The following is a 16,648-nucleotide window of genomic DNA, read 5'->3' on the forward strand; positions in this document are numbered from 1 at the left end:
ATTGTTACAAATTGAACATAATTAAAGCATAGTGATTAATCACAATAACAATATGTAATTATATATTCAATATGTGTTTTCCAATGGACCCCTGTGAAAGGGTCGTTCGACTCCCAAAGGGGTCGCAACCCACAGGTTGAGAACCCCTGCTTTAAGTGATCTGACTGAGTTAAAGAAAAGGAGAAAATAATCATTTAGTAAGAAATTAAGACTGCAGAATAAAAGCAGGAAAAATAATTTTTGAAATTAAAACAAAAGCAGTATTTATAATTATGCTGCTTTTAAAATAGCAGCCTCTTCCATTATTTGTTCAGACGTACAATTTACATAGGTTCATTTTATTAATCCATAAAATCAAAAGCTATATTCATTGATAAAGAAAATAAAATGTTATTTCTTAAGGCAAATTCTATTTAGGAATAATTTTAATATGGAGAGGTTGTTTCCACAGTAGAAAAGTAGAAGAGATTGCAACAAATTATTGATTAAACAAATGAAAATGATTTTCTTTGTAGATATCTCAAAAGAAAAATTACGTTCTCAGGCCATGGGTATGCTCTGGTCTTTTTGGGGAAAGGAAGTCTGGAGTAATAATAGGTCGGAGGTAGGGCTGAGTGTGATGTAATAATGAGGATGGTGAGCTCTGGGGAGGTGTAATAAGTGGGATGGTGAGCTCCGGGGCGGTGTGGGAAATAATGTGGGATGGGCCAGTGAGGCCAGGTTCTGGAGGAGCTGGAAGATCAGGAAGAGAACCTTGGGCTCCAGAGGGTAAAGTGTTATGACAAAAGCAGAATATGACAAAGCAGAATATTGGGAAGTTTGCACTAACAATGATGCAGAGCTGTTTTGGGGTGATAAAGGGGTTATGGGGAAAGGCTGAGGTAGAGTGAAGGCAGACAGAGTCACAGAAAGACTAGTTTCTGTCAGTCACTTAAGCATAAAGAGGAGGGTCTGCTTAGAAGGTTAGCATAGAAGTGGAATGTAAGGGACAAATCCGTAGGCATGCCACAGGTGAAACACCATGCCTTGGTAACATACAGGTTATAGGGATGAAGGTCTTCGGGTTTCCAAATATACAATAATAATTATTAACATTATTATTACATTAGCAATATTATCATTGTTGGTCCTTATTCCTAAAAGACTTAAATTAACATTATGCCCAATTCCAATCATTCATCTGGTCTGTCCCATCAGTAATTGCATTCATCCACCCTTTCCCACAGGTGCTAAACACTTAGCAGGTGCTAGAGTCCCAGCGGTTCTCAACCTGTGGGTCGCGACCCCTTGGATCGCGACCCTTTGGGGGTCAAACTACCCTTTCACAGGGGTCGCCTAAGACCATTGGAAAACACATATTGAATATATAATTACATATTGTTATTGTGATTAATCACTATGCTTTAATTATGTTCAATTTGTAACAATGAAAATACATCCTGCATATCAGATATTTACATTACGATTCATAACAGTAGCAAAATTAAAGTTATGAAGTAGCAACGAAAATAATTTTATGGTTGGGGATCACCACAACATGAGGAACTGTATTAAAGGGTCGCGGCATTAGGAAGGTTGAGAACCACTGTCTAGAGACACTGGGCTTGGCTCCACGGATGCAGCAAGGAATAAGACAGTCCTTCCAGTCTGGGAAGGGGGGCAGATATTTGGAGCCTATTAGTATAGAGGGGGCTCAAGGTAGGAGGATGGAGAGGTTCAGAAAAGGTTTCTTTTAAAGAACATTTAAAAAATTATATCATGATAGTATGTGCATATATAAGCATATATATGTATATATATATAATTTTATACAAAAATTTTTTTTTTTTTTTAATATTTTTTATTGATTTTTTACAGAGAGGAAGGGAGAGGGATAGAGAGTTAGAAACATCGATGAGAGAGAAACATCGACCAGCTGCCTCCCGCACACCCCCCACTGGGGATGTGCCCGCAACCAAGGTACATGCCCTTGACCGGAATCGAACCTGGGACCTTTCAGTCCGCAGGCCGACGCTCTATCCACTGAGCCAAACCGGTTTGGCTATACAAAAATTTTATACAAAATGAAGTACTGGTCATCACTCCATTTCTTTTGTCATACTGTCAACTCTTAACTTTCTTCTCTCTGTATTTTTATATAACACATCTTGGTTCATCAATTTTAGGTATTATCTACTGACTTCCTATTGTGTTAGATAAGACTTAACTCACTTACACATACTACTTCCCCCACTTTATCCTCCCTAGATAAGTATCTCATGCTTTCTTTTTTCCTCAAAATCCATTCTCCGTGTTTTCCTTGTGACTATGTAAATATTGTGTACAAATGAGCCAAGTGATGCTCTATGATTACCTTTTCTTATACACGTCTTTATATTTCTAGAGTTAACAGTTGCTGTTTTAATTATCTGCTTTTTTTTCTTTGAAGCTAAGTTTTCCTACATCTGGGAAACACTTGTAGATGACTTCTGAGTTTGGTGTGAACAGTGAGTTTCCAGACCCAGGGAGGTGTGCAAACATGGTGGGCATTTCCTCTCAGGGCCCTGTCCGTCTTCCTTGCTAAGATGAACTCTCCCATTGGCTGTACCTGAACACCCCCATCAGACCCCACCAGTTCTGGTTGGGAATTGGTGTCCCTCTCCTTCTGAGTCTCAGAAAACCAGGCCCTTTGCCAATACATACTTTTCTTATCCATCACAGTCAAGTTGCTTTTCCCTCTGCCTGGACTCATGGTTTGTGGAAAATACTCAACCAATAATGGTATGCGTGTGTGTGTGTGTGTGTGTGTGTGATTTAATATATGAAGACATGTATGATTATACACATGCCTATCACACTTTCAAATTTTCATTTTATAATCATTTAACAAACTCCATAAATGTGTGGGAACTCATAATGTATTTAATGAATCCATCTATTAGAAGTACAGATTGAGGTAGTTCCTGAAAAACATGGGAATGACTTTCACAAATTTCCCTTGGCTAGAGGAAATGTAAATTGTATTTTTGGTTTAGCTGATATTTATAAAGGTTCTAATTTTCATAAGCTTCAACAAAGAACTCATTACTAATACAAATGCTGTGGTATATTTTCTGAAGTTTTGTAAAGAGCATAAACTTTCTACTAGCAACAGGTGCATTATATGAATACTAGTTGACCTTTATAAAATATTATTTTCATTGTTTTTGGTGATATCATACATTCTTAAAACACCCGCTTTTGACTTTTTCTTGGTCTGTTATCACTTTATTTTTATGTGCAACTCTAGTGCAGTAGGGAAGAGAGCTTAATCTAAATATTCATAATCATGGGTCCTTAAGAAGCTTGCACCAGAAAGACAGCAATGTGATAGATAAAAGACAGTGCTGTTTATTTATTTATTTTTATTAATAAGTGAAGTTATGTTACTTACTTCCAGAATGTAATTTTGCATGAAATAATTGACTGGCAAAGTGTAAAAGAATGATTCAAAGCATGAATTTCTGTTTTTCACTGACTCATATTTTGGCAATGTGGCTTTATTATACCAATAAAAGGATGACACATTTTGTGAACACACGCACACACACACATACACACACACACACACACACACACACCTCCTGTGTGATCCATTCACCCTGGGCCTAGGAGAACACCCCGCAGGGGAATGAGGTGGGCACTCACACACACATACACTCAAATGCAGGCTCTTGGTTGTCCCAGCACTGCTTTGATTTCTCAAGCCATTACTATACAAAAGCTCTGAAGATAACTGAATTTATTCTGCTAGGATAGAAAGAGCCTGAGTCCTAACAGGTCACAGCTCTAGCCATCATTGCCTTTCTAAAAGGAAGCAACAAACAAGAAACCACAATTTCATAATCTAGCAATCTGTTTTCATGCTCCTAAAATGATAATAAAGAACAAAGTTTTAAGATGTTTATTATGCCTTTCAAAATAAATTTTCACATGTTAGTTTTAATTTCTCAAAAGAAAATCTGCTTATAATGACTTTATTAATCTCTATCACCATCATATTGTGTTTATTAAATGGTGCAAGCAGAGATTGAAATAGTAATTTTATATCCACATGGAGAAGCAATTATCTATTACTACTGTATTAAAAACAATTTCCCCAGGAGAAGCAAGTCATGACAAGTCTTATATGAAGAGAGAGGAACTGAGGAGGGGAGGTTGGGTCTGCCAGCAGCAGCTCTTGGCTGAACCAAGGAAAGGCAAATTCCTGGTGGGAATATTGTCATTATACCTGTTCAGCAATTAATTCCTATTTTCTAACTCCCATCCGAATCAAATAAGCTATCTCCTCCTGAAAGAGCAGCCCCATCTTTCTCTTGCTAATCCTCAACTCACCCTTTCACTGTGCCCTCTGAAATCCTTACTACTGAAAAGTACTTATGCCTCTGTATTGTTCTAAGGGTCCTACACACCTGACCTTAACTGACACCTGGCTTTTCTCTGAGACCTTACTTCCTCTTCAACACTGGAGCTAGTTTACTTATGAAGTCACATGTGCTTCTCCAGCCCGGCTTTGAGGCTGTGGGGCTGAGTGGCATTGGGAGAAGGTATGCTCTATTGCTTTTTGGAGTTTGCAGCACACATTGGCAGGTTCTTCTATCCTTTTAGCTTCATTAATCTTCCAACTACTCTCCAGTTACTCCTAGGCCTTCAGATACACCCTAACCAGCATATATACTCATTCCTGAAAAATGCTGGGACCAGCAGGTGGTGTTGAATCACAAGGTTTTTGTTTGTTTGTTTTTTGGCTCTCTTACCCATCTCTGGCTTTTCAGATCTCTGCAGGGAGGTGGAAAATGGCCTGTGTTCCCTGGGAAGGTGGGCACCTCCTGTGTGATCCATTCGCCCTGCGCCTAGGAGAACACGCCGCAGGGGAATGCAATGGGCAATAGGGCTCCAAATTGTGAAATCCCAGTGATGTCCCCCAGAGCCATATGTCACTAATGCAGCCTCAATGTGCTGGGGTGGGGTGAACTTGGGGAACCCAGCCACCTCCTTTGTTGCTTTGCCCTCCCAGCAATAGCAACCTCAGACCTCCATGGAGTCCCCACCATGTGCCTCCACCTAACCTGGGATTAGTCGCAGAGTGCTCCCTTCTCTCAGGGAAAAAGTGTTTCTACAGTACCAGTTCTTGGATTTGCAGATAATGTGCTCTGCAACAGGACAGGAAGGGTGAGGGGAGGTGACCAGGCTCTGTGGCTTTGTTTATCTGTTTGGAATGCTGATTGTCAGACAACCATGGCTGCACCTCTGTGCTTAGTCCCTGCCCAGGTCACTGGACTTAGCTACAGCTGATACTGTCCACTCCTGCAGGAATGCTCACTGTATCTCTCTGCTCCTCCCTGCTGAAGGGAGTGCTAGCCACAACCTAATTCCTCCCCTCTCCAGGCTGAGCCCCGCAGTGAGCTCCAGGCGGAAGGGCTGCATCTGTGGCTCATCTCAGCTTTTCTCCCTTCTTGCCTCCCCTGTTTGCTCTCACTTGCCCACCTTTAGATGTTTCAATGCACAGATCTCTCAGACATGTTTGTGCATTGAGCCAGGGAATGCTTTGTTGAATTATAGCTGTTCATATTGTTGAAACTTCCAAAGGAGATACAAAGGGGATCTATCATGATGCTATTCCTGATGTTAGTCAGGATTTGAAAAAATTCTTTTGTTTACTGATTTTATAGAAGGAGGGGGGGAGGGGGGGAGAGAGAGAGAGAGAGAGAGAGAGAGAGAGATTGATTTTTGTTCCATTCATTTATGCATTCATTGATAGAGCCTAGAGTCTAAAGATTGAACCTGAAACCTTGGTGTATGGGAATGACACTTTAATCAACTTAACCAACTGAGTTACCCAGCCAGGGCAGGATTTTAAAAATGTACACCTAAATGACATTGTATCTAAATTAATCTAGCTCCTCCATTACCTTTTCATTTAATAACCCTTAATAAATTAAATACTGTTTTAAAAAATGTCCAAATCACTGGCTCTATGTAAAAAAATGATGTTTGAGGGGAATTTTTAAAAACATTATACCACACTTTCAGTTTGTAATAAAAGATATAAGATATTCCATCAGAATTGTAATTCAAGAAAGTGGAACTCCTAAAGAGCAGTTTTATCTATTTAAATGACAAACACTGGGTATTTGAGTGGTAAAGGTTACTAAAAGATTTTGGCATTGTAATCTATCATACCATTGTTATATCTTCTATGAATGATTCATTCCCAACGATATATCATACCTGAACTTTCCATTCAAATGGAATTAAATTTACTGAACATGAATACTTACTTTGGTGGCAAGACATAGATGTTCATCAGATACTATCACTAACAAATTGAAATTATTTTAAAGAAGTAGTAAGATTGATTTCAGTGAGTCTTGACTAAGTGGCTACATCCATTGTTTAATCTGATGATCATTAATTTTTATAACTATTCTTCACATTCAAAACCAAAGCTAAAAGTATAAATTGTTGTAATTTAAATGGTAGAGTGAATCCTTCATAATTAAGAATAACATGAAAAAGAAAAATTTTTATTAGCAAGGTTGAACATTTAATAGTAACTGGAATAGTAAGTGGACTATAAATAAATATTTATATTGGTGTGGCTATAAGAATATTAACTTTATTTGCTGCCTCTGGCTATGTAAAGATTTTAGCTAAAGAATCAAGGCAAAGTGGACCATTTGGCAATTATCCTCTATGACAGGGTTACAAACTATATTCCTAGAGGGCCCAGAGATATAAATTAAATGAGTGAAGCAGGAAGGAGCTGATGTACCTGCATTTCTTAAAGCTCTGTTAAAAGTGTACAGTTGCCCTTCAGCTCCAGCTGACTGCTTGCTCTGCAGACTTAACATTGATAACTTCTGACTTATAAGTGTTAGCTGAAATGCTTTTAAAATTCTGCATTGCCAAGTTTACCATCAAAATATCTATAGTTCTGCACAGCTCACATTGGGGATGGAGCCCACAACCCGGGCATGTGCCCTGACCAGGAATCGAACCGTGACCTCTTCATTCATAGGTCGACGTTCAACCATTGAGCCATACCGGCTGGGCAGGATTCCCTCATTTTTAATAGCTGAATAATATTCCATTGTGTGTATATATATATATAACACAACATCTTTATCCATTCATCTGTTGATGAACACTTAGTTTCCATATCTTGGCTATTGTAAATAATGCTGCTATGAACATGGGAATGTAAGTATCTTTTAAGTTAGTATTTTCATTTCCTTTGTATATATTCCCAGAAGTGACACTGCTGGATCATATGGTAGTTCTATTTTTAATTTTCTTGAGGATTCTCCATAGTGGCTGTATCAGTTTACAATCCCACCAACAGTGTAAAAGAGTTCCCTTGTTTCTACATCCTCACTAGCATTTGCTCTCTTTTTGTCTTTTTGATGATGGCCATCCTAACAGGCCTGAGGTGATATCTCATTGTGGTTTTGAGTTACATTTCCCCAGTGACTAGTGACGTTGAGCACCTTTTCATATCCCTGCTGGTTTTTCATATGTCTTCTTTGAAAAACGTCTGTAAAGGCATTTTGGCCATTTTTACATTGGGTTATTTGTTTTACTTTTTGCTACTGAGGTGTATGGGTTCTTTATATATTTTGGATTTTAACTCCTTGTCAAATATATGTTTGAAAATATTTTTTTCCTATTCTATACATTGTCTTTTCACTTTGATTTGTTTCTTTGCTGTGCTTAAGCTTTTTAATTTGATGTAGTTACATTTGTTTATTTTTTTATTTTGTTGCTTATGCTTTAGGTGTCATATTCAGTAAAATCACTGCCAAGCTCCATGTCAAGGGGCTTTTCTCCTATCTTTTCTTCTAGGAGTTTCACGTCTTATGATTAAGTCTTTAACCTGTTTCAAGTTAATTTTTGTGAGTTGTGTAAGATAGGGGTCCAGTTTCATTCTTTTACATGTGAATTATCCAATTTTCCCAACACCATTTATTGAAGAGATTCCCCCTCCGCCTCCCCGAGTATTCTTGGTTTCCTTGTCAAATATTAGTTGACTTGTATGATGGGTTTATTTCTGGGCTCTCAATTGTGTTCTATTGATCTATCTATCTGTTTTTATGTCAGTACCATACTGTCTTGATTACTATAGCTTTATAGTATAGCTTGCAACCAGGAAGTATGATGGCTTCTGCTTAGTTGTTCTTTCTTAAGACTGCTTTGACTATTCAGGGTTTTTTGTGATTCCATATAAATTTTAGGGTTGTTTTTCCTATTTCTGTAAAAAAAAAAATGCCACTGGAATCTTGATAGGGACTGCATTGGACCTAGAGGTGGCTTTTTGGTAGTACGGACATTTTTAATTCTCACCTAAGGATATGCTTTTATTGACTTTAGAGAGAGAGGTTGGGAGAAGGAGAGGGAAAGAAGAAAAACATCGTTGTGAGAGAAAAACATTAACAGGTTGCCTCCTGCACATGCCCTGACCAGAGCTGGAACCTACAACCTTGGTGTGTGCCCTGACCGGGAATCGAACCTTTCGTTGTATGGGATGATACTCCAACCCACTGAGCCACACCGGCCAGGGCCTGCTGTCTTTGTGTTTTGATGTCTTGTGGTATTGGTATACTTTAACTTCTATATTATGCTCTTTTGTGTGATTACTGCAGGTTTTTCTTTTGTGGTTACCATGAGGCTTACATAAAACATCTTAAAATTATAGCACCCTTTTAGAAATTAATAATTTTAGTAGAATACCTAAGCTTTACACTTTTACTTCTCATTCCCTTACATTTTAGGTTATTAATGTTATAATTTAATATTTTTATATTGTGTAACTAATAACAGATTATTGTAGTGATGGTTTTTTTTTTTTTTACTACATTTGTGTTTGAACTTTAAACTAGAGTTGTAAAGGAATTACACACCAACATTACCCTATACAGAATCCAACTCTATGTATTTACCCTTACCAGTGAGTTTTATACTGCCTTCTTATGTTTTTATGATGTTAATTGGTGTCCTTTATTTCCACTCAAAGAACTCCCTTTAGCATTTTTTGTAAGGTGGGTCTCATAGTAATGAATTCCCTCAGCTTTTGTTTGTTTAGAAAAGTCTTTATCCCTTTTTCATTTTTGAAAGGCAGCTTTTCCGGGTAAAGTATTCTTAGTTGACAGTTTTCTTTTCTTTCAGTATTTTGAATATGACATTACATTCTCTTCTGGCATGAAAAACTTCTATTGAGAAAACTGTTGAGTCTTATGAGGGGTCTCTGGCATGTAACTTCTCTCTTTTCTCTTGCAGTTTTCAAAATTCTTTTGTTGACTTCTGACAATTTAATTATGAAGTGTTTCTGTGAGGCTCTATTTAGGTTCAACCTATTTGGGATCCTTTGAGCCACTTGGAACTGGATGTTTATTTCTTGCCCCAAATTTAGAAAGTTTTCAGGCATTATTGCTTTAAATACATTGTCTCTTTCCTTTTATCTTTCTCTTCTCCTTCTGGAATTCCCATAACACAAATATTCTCTCATTGTGTCCCATAACTTCTATAGGCTTTCTTGATTCTTTTTCATTCTTTTCCTATTTACTCCTCAGACTGAATAATTTCAATTATCCTATCTTCCAGGTCACTGATTTTTTTTTTTCTTCTGCATGGTTCAATTAGCTTTTGAAGCTCTCTATTGAATGCTTCAGTTCAGTTACTGTATTTTTCAGCTGCATGATTTCTGTTTGATGTTCTTTGAGGTTTCTATTTCTTTGTTGAAATTCTCATTTTGTTCATAGATTGTTTTCTTAATTTCATTTAGTTTTCTGTCTATGTTATCTTGAAGTTCATTCACTACATGTCTTTAAGATGAATATTCTGAATTCTTTGAGAGTTCATAGATCGCTTTTATTTAGGATCAGTTATTAAAGCTTTATTAATTTCCTTTGTTGGTGTTATATTTACCCAATTTTTCATGAGCCTTGATTCCTTACATTTGTATCTATGCATTTAGGATAGGTGCTTAAAGTTGTCTTTTAAAAATAAATTTATTTAAGCCTACCCACCCCCCTGAAGTGAATAGATTTAAAGGAAATAATTAAGTACATATTAGAACAGGTAGTACACAAACATGGTAGTCATGAGAGGGGTATTAAAAAGACTGAAGTTTGAGAGACTAGTCAGTCATAACAGGCCCAAGTCTTTTACTCTATAATCTATTGCTTATCTATGCATACATTATATGCTGCTTTAACTCTCAGAGGTTACATAACAGGCATAAAATCTTCAACCTATACCAGGCAGTTATAAGACTGATTTTTTCCTAAAAACTATTTTTTAAAAATATGGCAATAGTGATCATTCTCTGTTCTTAAATATGTACTAATTTCCAGCCCCCAAATTGTTCCTTCTGCTTGGAATGACTGGCTTCCCATCTCTACCTGTTGAAATCCTACAATCCTTCAAAGTCCATGCTAAATGCAATCATGCAATCTCTTTCACGCAACCTTTCCTCATCCTGAAATCTGACGGATTTCTCTGCCTTTCACAGTATCAACAGCACCTTCCCTTTTTACTGCGCTTCACATTACAGTTTTGGTGGTATTTATGATATTTAAATAATTATATTCTTCTACCTACTAGATTTAAGCATTTTCATGTGAGAAAAATAAAGAGTATGATTTTTATTCACCTTTATACAACTATAGCACTTAACAAAGTGCCTTATACACAGACTAAGCACATAATTAATATTTGCTGAATTGAATTTAATATTTTAAGCAACGTTCATGTGAAACTTACAATTTTGCGCTTGATCATGAAGAGTGGAATTTTTGCATGGAGAGGGGTTGAGGACAGCTCTTTATGAACCGTTGATAAGTACAATCTTCTTTTGATATTCCCTAAATCAGTAATTCTGAAAAAAGAAAGAGAAAAGAAGAGAGAAAGATTTCCATCAAGATAATAACCACGTCTTTGGATAATCATAAAATGATATAATTTATCATATAGGCTCTTTCCAACAGGGAGATCAAACACAGAATTTAAGAATTGCCTTTTTTTCTCTCAAGAAGTAATAAAATTTCTTCCTTAAATTCAAAGTGCTCACAAGCTTGAATGTATAAATTCACTCAATATGCTAATTTATTTCAGTACTTTATACTAGATTTCCAGTCTTCTAGCCTATGAAAAGAATTCAATTTGTATGAACTGAATAACTGCTAGCCTTTAATAACCATGCTTGTTCCAGCCCCTTAAGTTTGTGTTATCTTGGGACATACTGTCACATACTAAATAAGAAAACATTATGGGTTTCTTTCCCTGAAAATGCACCTGTCATTTTATATAGGCTGTTAGTCTGCTTAGAGACAGACACAAAACACTGACTGTCGGTTTCACTTTCTAAGCACATATCTTCAAACCAGAATTATAATACACAAGTTTATTGCTCACTATTCAGGTCAACCTGCAGTGATACCAAGGACACTGAATTTGAACATCTTTAATAGATTTAGAGAATAGCCATGATCACAAAGATTAGGTTTTCTTCAAATTGATAGGAGCTCATTTTTATGTTCTGCTTCCTTTAGGTCTCAGAGATAACACCGCAGGCTAAAATCTCCAAACCTGTCTCAGGCTGCTGTATAGTAGAATTGATGCTTCCTGAAAGGCTATCTTTTTATTGGAGTATAGTTAATTTCCCCCCTATTTTTAGCAACCTTGTCTACATATACCAACTGCTAATTTTCTACAATTAGCAGTCCCCAAAGGAGAAAACATTTAATTTGAATATTTGTAGTGTAATTAGCTATTTTTTAAGTCAACATAGCCTTCTTTTCTACTTTTAAGTGAGTTTATTGGGGTGACACTGGTTAACAAAATTACACAGGTTTCAGGCACACAATTCCACAACACATCCTGTACCACTGTATTAGGGTCACCACACCAAGTCAAGTCTCCTTCCATCACCACTTACCCCCCCATACACTGGCCAACACCTTCCCCAACTCCCTTCCCCCTAGCAATTAACAAACTGTTGCTCGTGTCTATGAGTGTCTATTTTTTGCTCAATCCCTCCACCCCTCGCAAGACCCCACCCTTCGGACAGCTGTTAGCCTGCCTCTATCTATGAGTCTCTCTCTCTTTTGCTTGTTAGTTTTCATTTTGTTCATTAGATTCCACATATGAGTGAAATCATATGATACTTGTCTTTTTCTGACTGGCTTATTTCACTTAGCATAATGCCCTCTAGTTCCATTCATGCTGTCACAAAACATAAGATTTCCTTTTTTTTTTTTTAAATAGCCAAGTAGTATTCCATTGTGTAAATGTACCATAGTTTTTTTATCCACTTGGCTGTGTCCAAATCTTGGCTATTGTAAATAACATTGCAATAAACATAGGGGTGCATATATTCTTTCAAATTAGTGTTTTGGGTTTCTTCAGATACATTCTCAGAAGTGGAACAAGTATATCATAAGGCAGTCTTATTTTTAAATTTTTGAGGTAACTTCATATTCCTTTCCACAGTGGCTGCACCAATTTGCATTAACACCAACAGTGCATAAGGATTCCCTTTACTCCACATCCTCATTAACACTTGTTTATTGATTGATGATAGCCATTCTGACAGGTGTGTGATGATACCTCATTGTGGTTTTAATTTGTAGTTCTCTGATGACTAGTGATGTTGAGAATCTTTTCATATGTCTATTGGCCATCTGTATGTCTTCTTTGGAGAAGTGTCTATTCAAGCTCTTTGTCCATGTTTAAAATTTGATTTTTAGTGTTGATTTTGATAAGTTCTTTACAAATTTTAGATATTAACCCTTATTAGATGTATTGGTGAATATGTTCTCTCATTCAGTGGGTTATCTTTTCATTTTGTTAATAGTTTCCTTTGGTGTACAAAAACTTTTTAGTTTGATGTAGTACCATTTATTAATTTTTATTTTGTTTCCCTTACCCAAGGAGATATAGCAGAAAAAATATTGCTACGAGAAATGTCTGAGATTTTACTACCTGTTTTCTTATTGGATTTTTATGGTTTTAAGTTTAACATTAAGGCCAAAACCGGTTTGGCTCAGTGGATAGAGCGTCAGCCTGCGGACTGAAAGGTCCCAGGTTCGATTCCGGTCAAGGGCATGTACCTGGCTTGCGGGCACATCCCCAGTAGGAGATGTGCAGGAGGCAGCTGGTCGATGTTTCTCTCTCATCGATGTTTCTAACTCTCTATCTCTCTCCCTTCCTCTCTGTAAAAAATCAATAAAAAATATATTAAAAAAAAAAAAGTTTAACATTAAGTCTTTAATAGATTTTGAGTTTATTCTTATATATGATGTGAGTCGGTCTAGTTTCATTTTTTTTTGCACAAATATGTACAATTTTCCCAACAACATTTATTGTATGTTTTTGACTCCTTGCCAAATATTAATTAACTATAAAGGTATACATTTATTTCTGGGCTCTCTATTCTGTTCCATTGATCTATATGTCTGTTTTTATGTTGGTAGCAAGCTGTTCTGAATACTATGGCCTTGTACTATAGCTTGATATCAGGTAGTGTGATTCCTCCAACTTTGTTCTTTCTCAAGATTGCTTTGGCTATTTGGGGTCTTTTGTGGTTCCATATAAATTTTTGAAATATTTGGTCTAGTTTTGTGAAACACACCATTGGTAGCTTGATTGGAATTGCACTGAATCTATAAATGCTTTGGATAGTATGGATATTTGAATGATGTTAATTTTTCCTATCCATGAATATGGTATGTGCTTCCACTTATTTGTATCTTCTTCAATTTCTTTCTTTAGTGTTTTCTACTTTTTCGAATACAGGTCGCTTTCATCCTTGGTTAAATTTATTCCTAAAGTATTTTATTCTTTTTGAAGCAATTGTGAATGGGATTGTTTTCTTAGTTTCCCTTTCTAATAGTTCATTATTGATGTATAAAAATGCAACTGATTTCTGTATATTTATTTTTGTATCCTTCTATTTTACTGAATTGATTTATCACTTCTAGTAGTTTTCTGGTAGAATCTTTAGGGTTCTCTATATACAGTATCATGTCACCTACAAATAATAACAGTTTTACTTCCTTTCCAATTTGGATGCCCTTTATTTTTTCTTCTCGTCTGATTGCTGTGGCTAGGACTTCCAGTACTATGTTGAATAAAACTGGTGAAAGTGGACACCCCTGGCTTGTTATTGATTTTAAGGAAAATGCTTGTAGTTTTTACCCATTGAGTATAATGTTGGCTGTGGGTTTGCCATATATGGCTGCTATTACGTTAAGGTATGTTTCCTTTATTCCCACTCTGCTGAGTTTTTATCATAATCGGGTGCTGTATTTTATCAGGTGCTTTTTCTGCATCTATTGATATGATCATATGGTTTTTATCCTTCATTTTGTTTATGCGGTGTATCACTTTGTTATTTGTGGATAATGTAGCCATCTTGCATCCCTGAAATAAATCCCACTCGATCATGATGTATTGCTGGATCTAATTTGCTAATATTGAGAAATTTAGCATCTATGTTCATCAGGGAAATTGGCCTATAACAAAGTATTTTCTGTAGCTCTTTCTTCCCTCCCCTGCCCATGTTTCTAACCACATTATTTCCTTCCTCTATGATACTCTACATATTTTTCTGTAGAAAACTATTACTGAACAGTGGTAAGAATAAGTACAGTAAAAATTAGATGAGATAATTTCAGATTATGGCCATAAAGCTAAAAAGTCTACTCTACCTGCACTATACAATGCCATAAAGTCATCTAAAAAAGCAATACACTATTTCAATCCACAGAGATAAGGTTTAAAATGTGAAACTACTATGTAGTTTTACACTTAGATGTATATAAATAAATGTAGTATAATATCTGCCCCAAAGCAATGTGCTCAAAGTGGGATGGATGTGCATATGGGGCCGAAGGGTGCTACACAACCATTCACTGCAGTGCAGGAAGAAACTACTAAAACTATCTTTCATCCCACCCTTTAAAAATGTTATTTCTGTGCACATTTCAGTACAGTAATATTTATATAATTTGAAATAAATAAATGTACCTATGTGGTTAGTGTGCTCAAACATTTTAACAATAGAATACAGGGTCAAATATATTTGGAAAGCATTGTCAGAAGTAATTCTATCAGCTCTCTTCTATAAGACGCTCTGATTATGGAATAGAAGAAAAGACTATATAGTGGTTCTGGAAAGAAAAAGGGGGAAAAGTTTGTTTGATGCATCAAACAAAAAGTTTAGTTGCATCAACCAAAAACTCATTTGAGACACAGTTTTATTAAAGGTTTGCTTTACTTGTAGGAATAAAATTATATAATTTTTATTTGAATTAGGTAAGGATCAAACTCCAAACAGAAACATTTGAGTATATACCATTTTCTCAATATATGAAACAATAAGAACATTCATTCATTCATTCATTCATCCATTCACATGTTCAACAAATACCCATTGAACCAGGCAATAACCTGGGAATACAATGCAGAATAAAATAGTAAAAAGAAAGGCAAGGTCCCTATCCTCTTGGAGCTTCTATTCTAGTGGAAAAGGCAAGTGGAAAAGTATAAAGAGACAACATACATGAAAGTATCGTAAGTGCAATGAAGAAAACATGTAAGAGACTAAGCTAGAAAAGATGAAGAAATGACCTACTTCAGACAGGAAAGCCAGCAGGGGTAGCACCTAGAAGGTAAGGGAGGGACATGAAGTAGAAAGGGTAGGCAGGAGCCAAGCATGCAGGGTCTTGATGCCAAGGTAAGGGGTTTATAAATTTACTAGGAGCCCAGTGCACGAATTCGTGCACCTTGAAAGGAACTGTGGCCCACAAGGCCATATGGGCACAGGGGTGGGTCGTGGCCCATCCTCTGCGCCCCTGCCCGGCCTCTCCCATCGCGGCCACGGGTCCTATCTGCCAGCAGCTCTGCTCCCGCTGCTGCTGCTCCCATGTGCTGACAGCGCTGGCCCCACTCACACCTGCTGACAGCGCGGAGCGATTGGGGCCGGCGCCAGCAGCAGGTGTGAGCAGGGCTGGCACTGTCAGTGGGTGTGAGCGGCGGCTGCTGCCCTGATCTCCCCTCAGGAGTAGGGGGAGGTGGAGAAGCCCTCAGGGGCAATTGGGGCTGGCAGCTGCCACTCACACATGCTGACAGTGCTGAGCAATCGGGACCAGTGCCAAGTACTGGCAGTGAGTGCAAGTGGCGGCTCCGGCGCCAGCTGCGGGTGCAAGTGGGGCCGTCACCAGCAGCAGGTGTGAGAGGCGGCTGCCAGCCCCGATTGCCTCTCAGGAGCAGGGGGAGGTGGAGAAGTCCTCAGGGGCAATCGGGGCCAGCAGCCGCCACTTGCACCCACTGATGGCACCAAGGGGCCGGGGCCAGTGCCGGCAGCGGGTGCAAGAGGCGACTCTGCCATCAGCAGCAGATGCAAGAGGGGCCAGTACTGGCAGCAGGTGTGAGCGCCGGGCAGGACCCCGGAGCAAAGAATTTTCAGTAACCACCAGAGGCTCACCCTGATGATAGCAACTGGTGCTCTGCCTTTGTCTGGCAGCCCCACTCACCTGCTCCACTATCCCATCGCAGCTGACGCCTGTCATGTTCTGTGCTTTGCCACCTGCTGCCGATGCCCGCCATGTTCCATGTGTGCCCCCTGGTG

The 16,648-nt window shown here is 37.8% G+C and overlaps 1 protein-coding gene across 4 annotated transcripts in view; it reads right to left on the bottom strand.

Moving 5' to 3' along the window:
• CFAP20DC (CFAP20 domain containing) overlaps positions 1–16,648 on the bottom strand; it is a 219,997-nt gene that overhangs the window by 124,804 nt on the left and 78,545 nt on the right. For all 4 annotated transcript variants that reach the window (XM_070391621.1, XM_070391620.1, XM_070391619.1 and 1 more), the window contains one exon: positions 10,780–10,894. In XM_070391621.1, coding sequence (XP_070247722.1) covers positions 10,780–10,894 — 115 coding nt within the window. The remainder of the gene's footprint in view (positions 1–10,779; positions 10,895–16,648) is intronic.

Source organism: Myotis yumanensis, unplaced genomic scaffold (genome assembly GCF_028538775.1).
Source record: "Myotis yumanensis isolate MYYU_CA2020_CCGP unplaced genomic scaffold, mMyoYum1.0.hap1 SCAF_14, whole genome shotgun sequence".
Taxonomy (NCBI): domain Eukaryota; kingdom Metazoa; phylum Chordata; class Mammalia; order Chiroptera; family Vespertilionidae; genus Myotis; species Myotis yumanensis.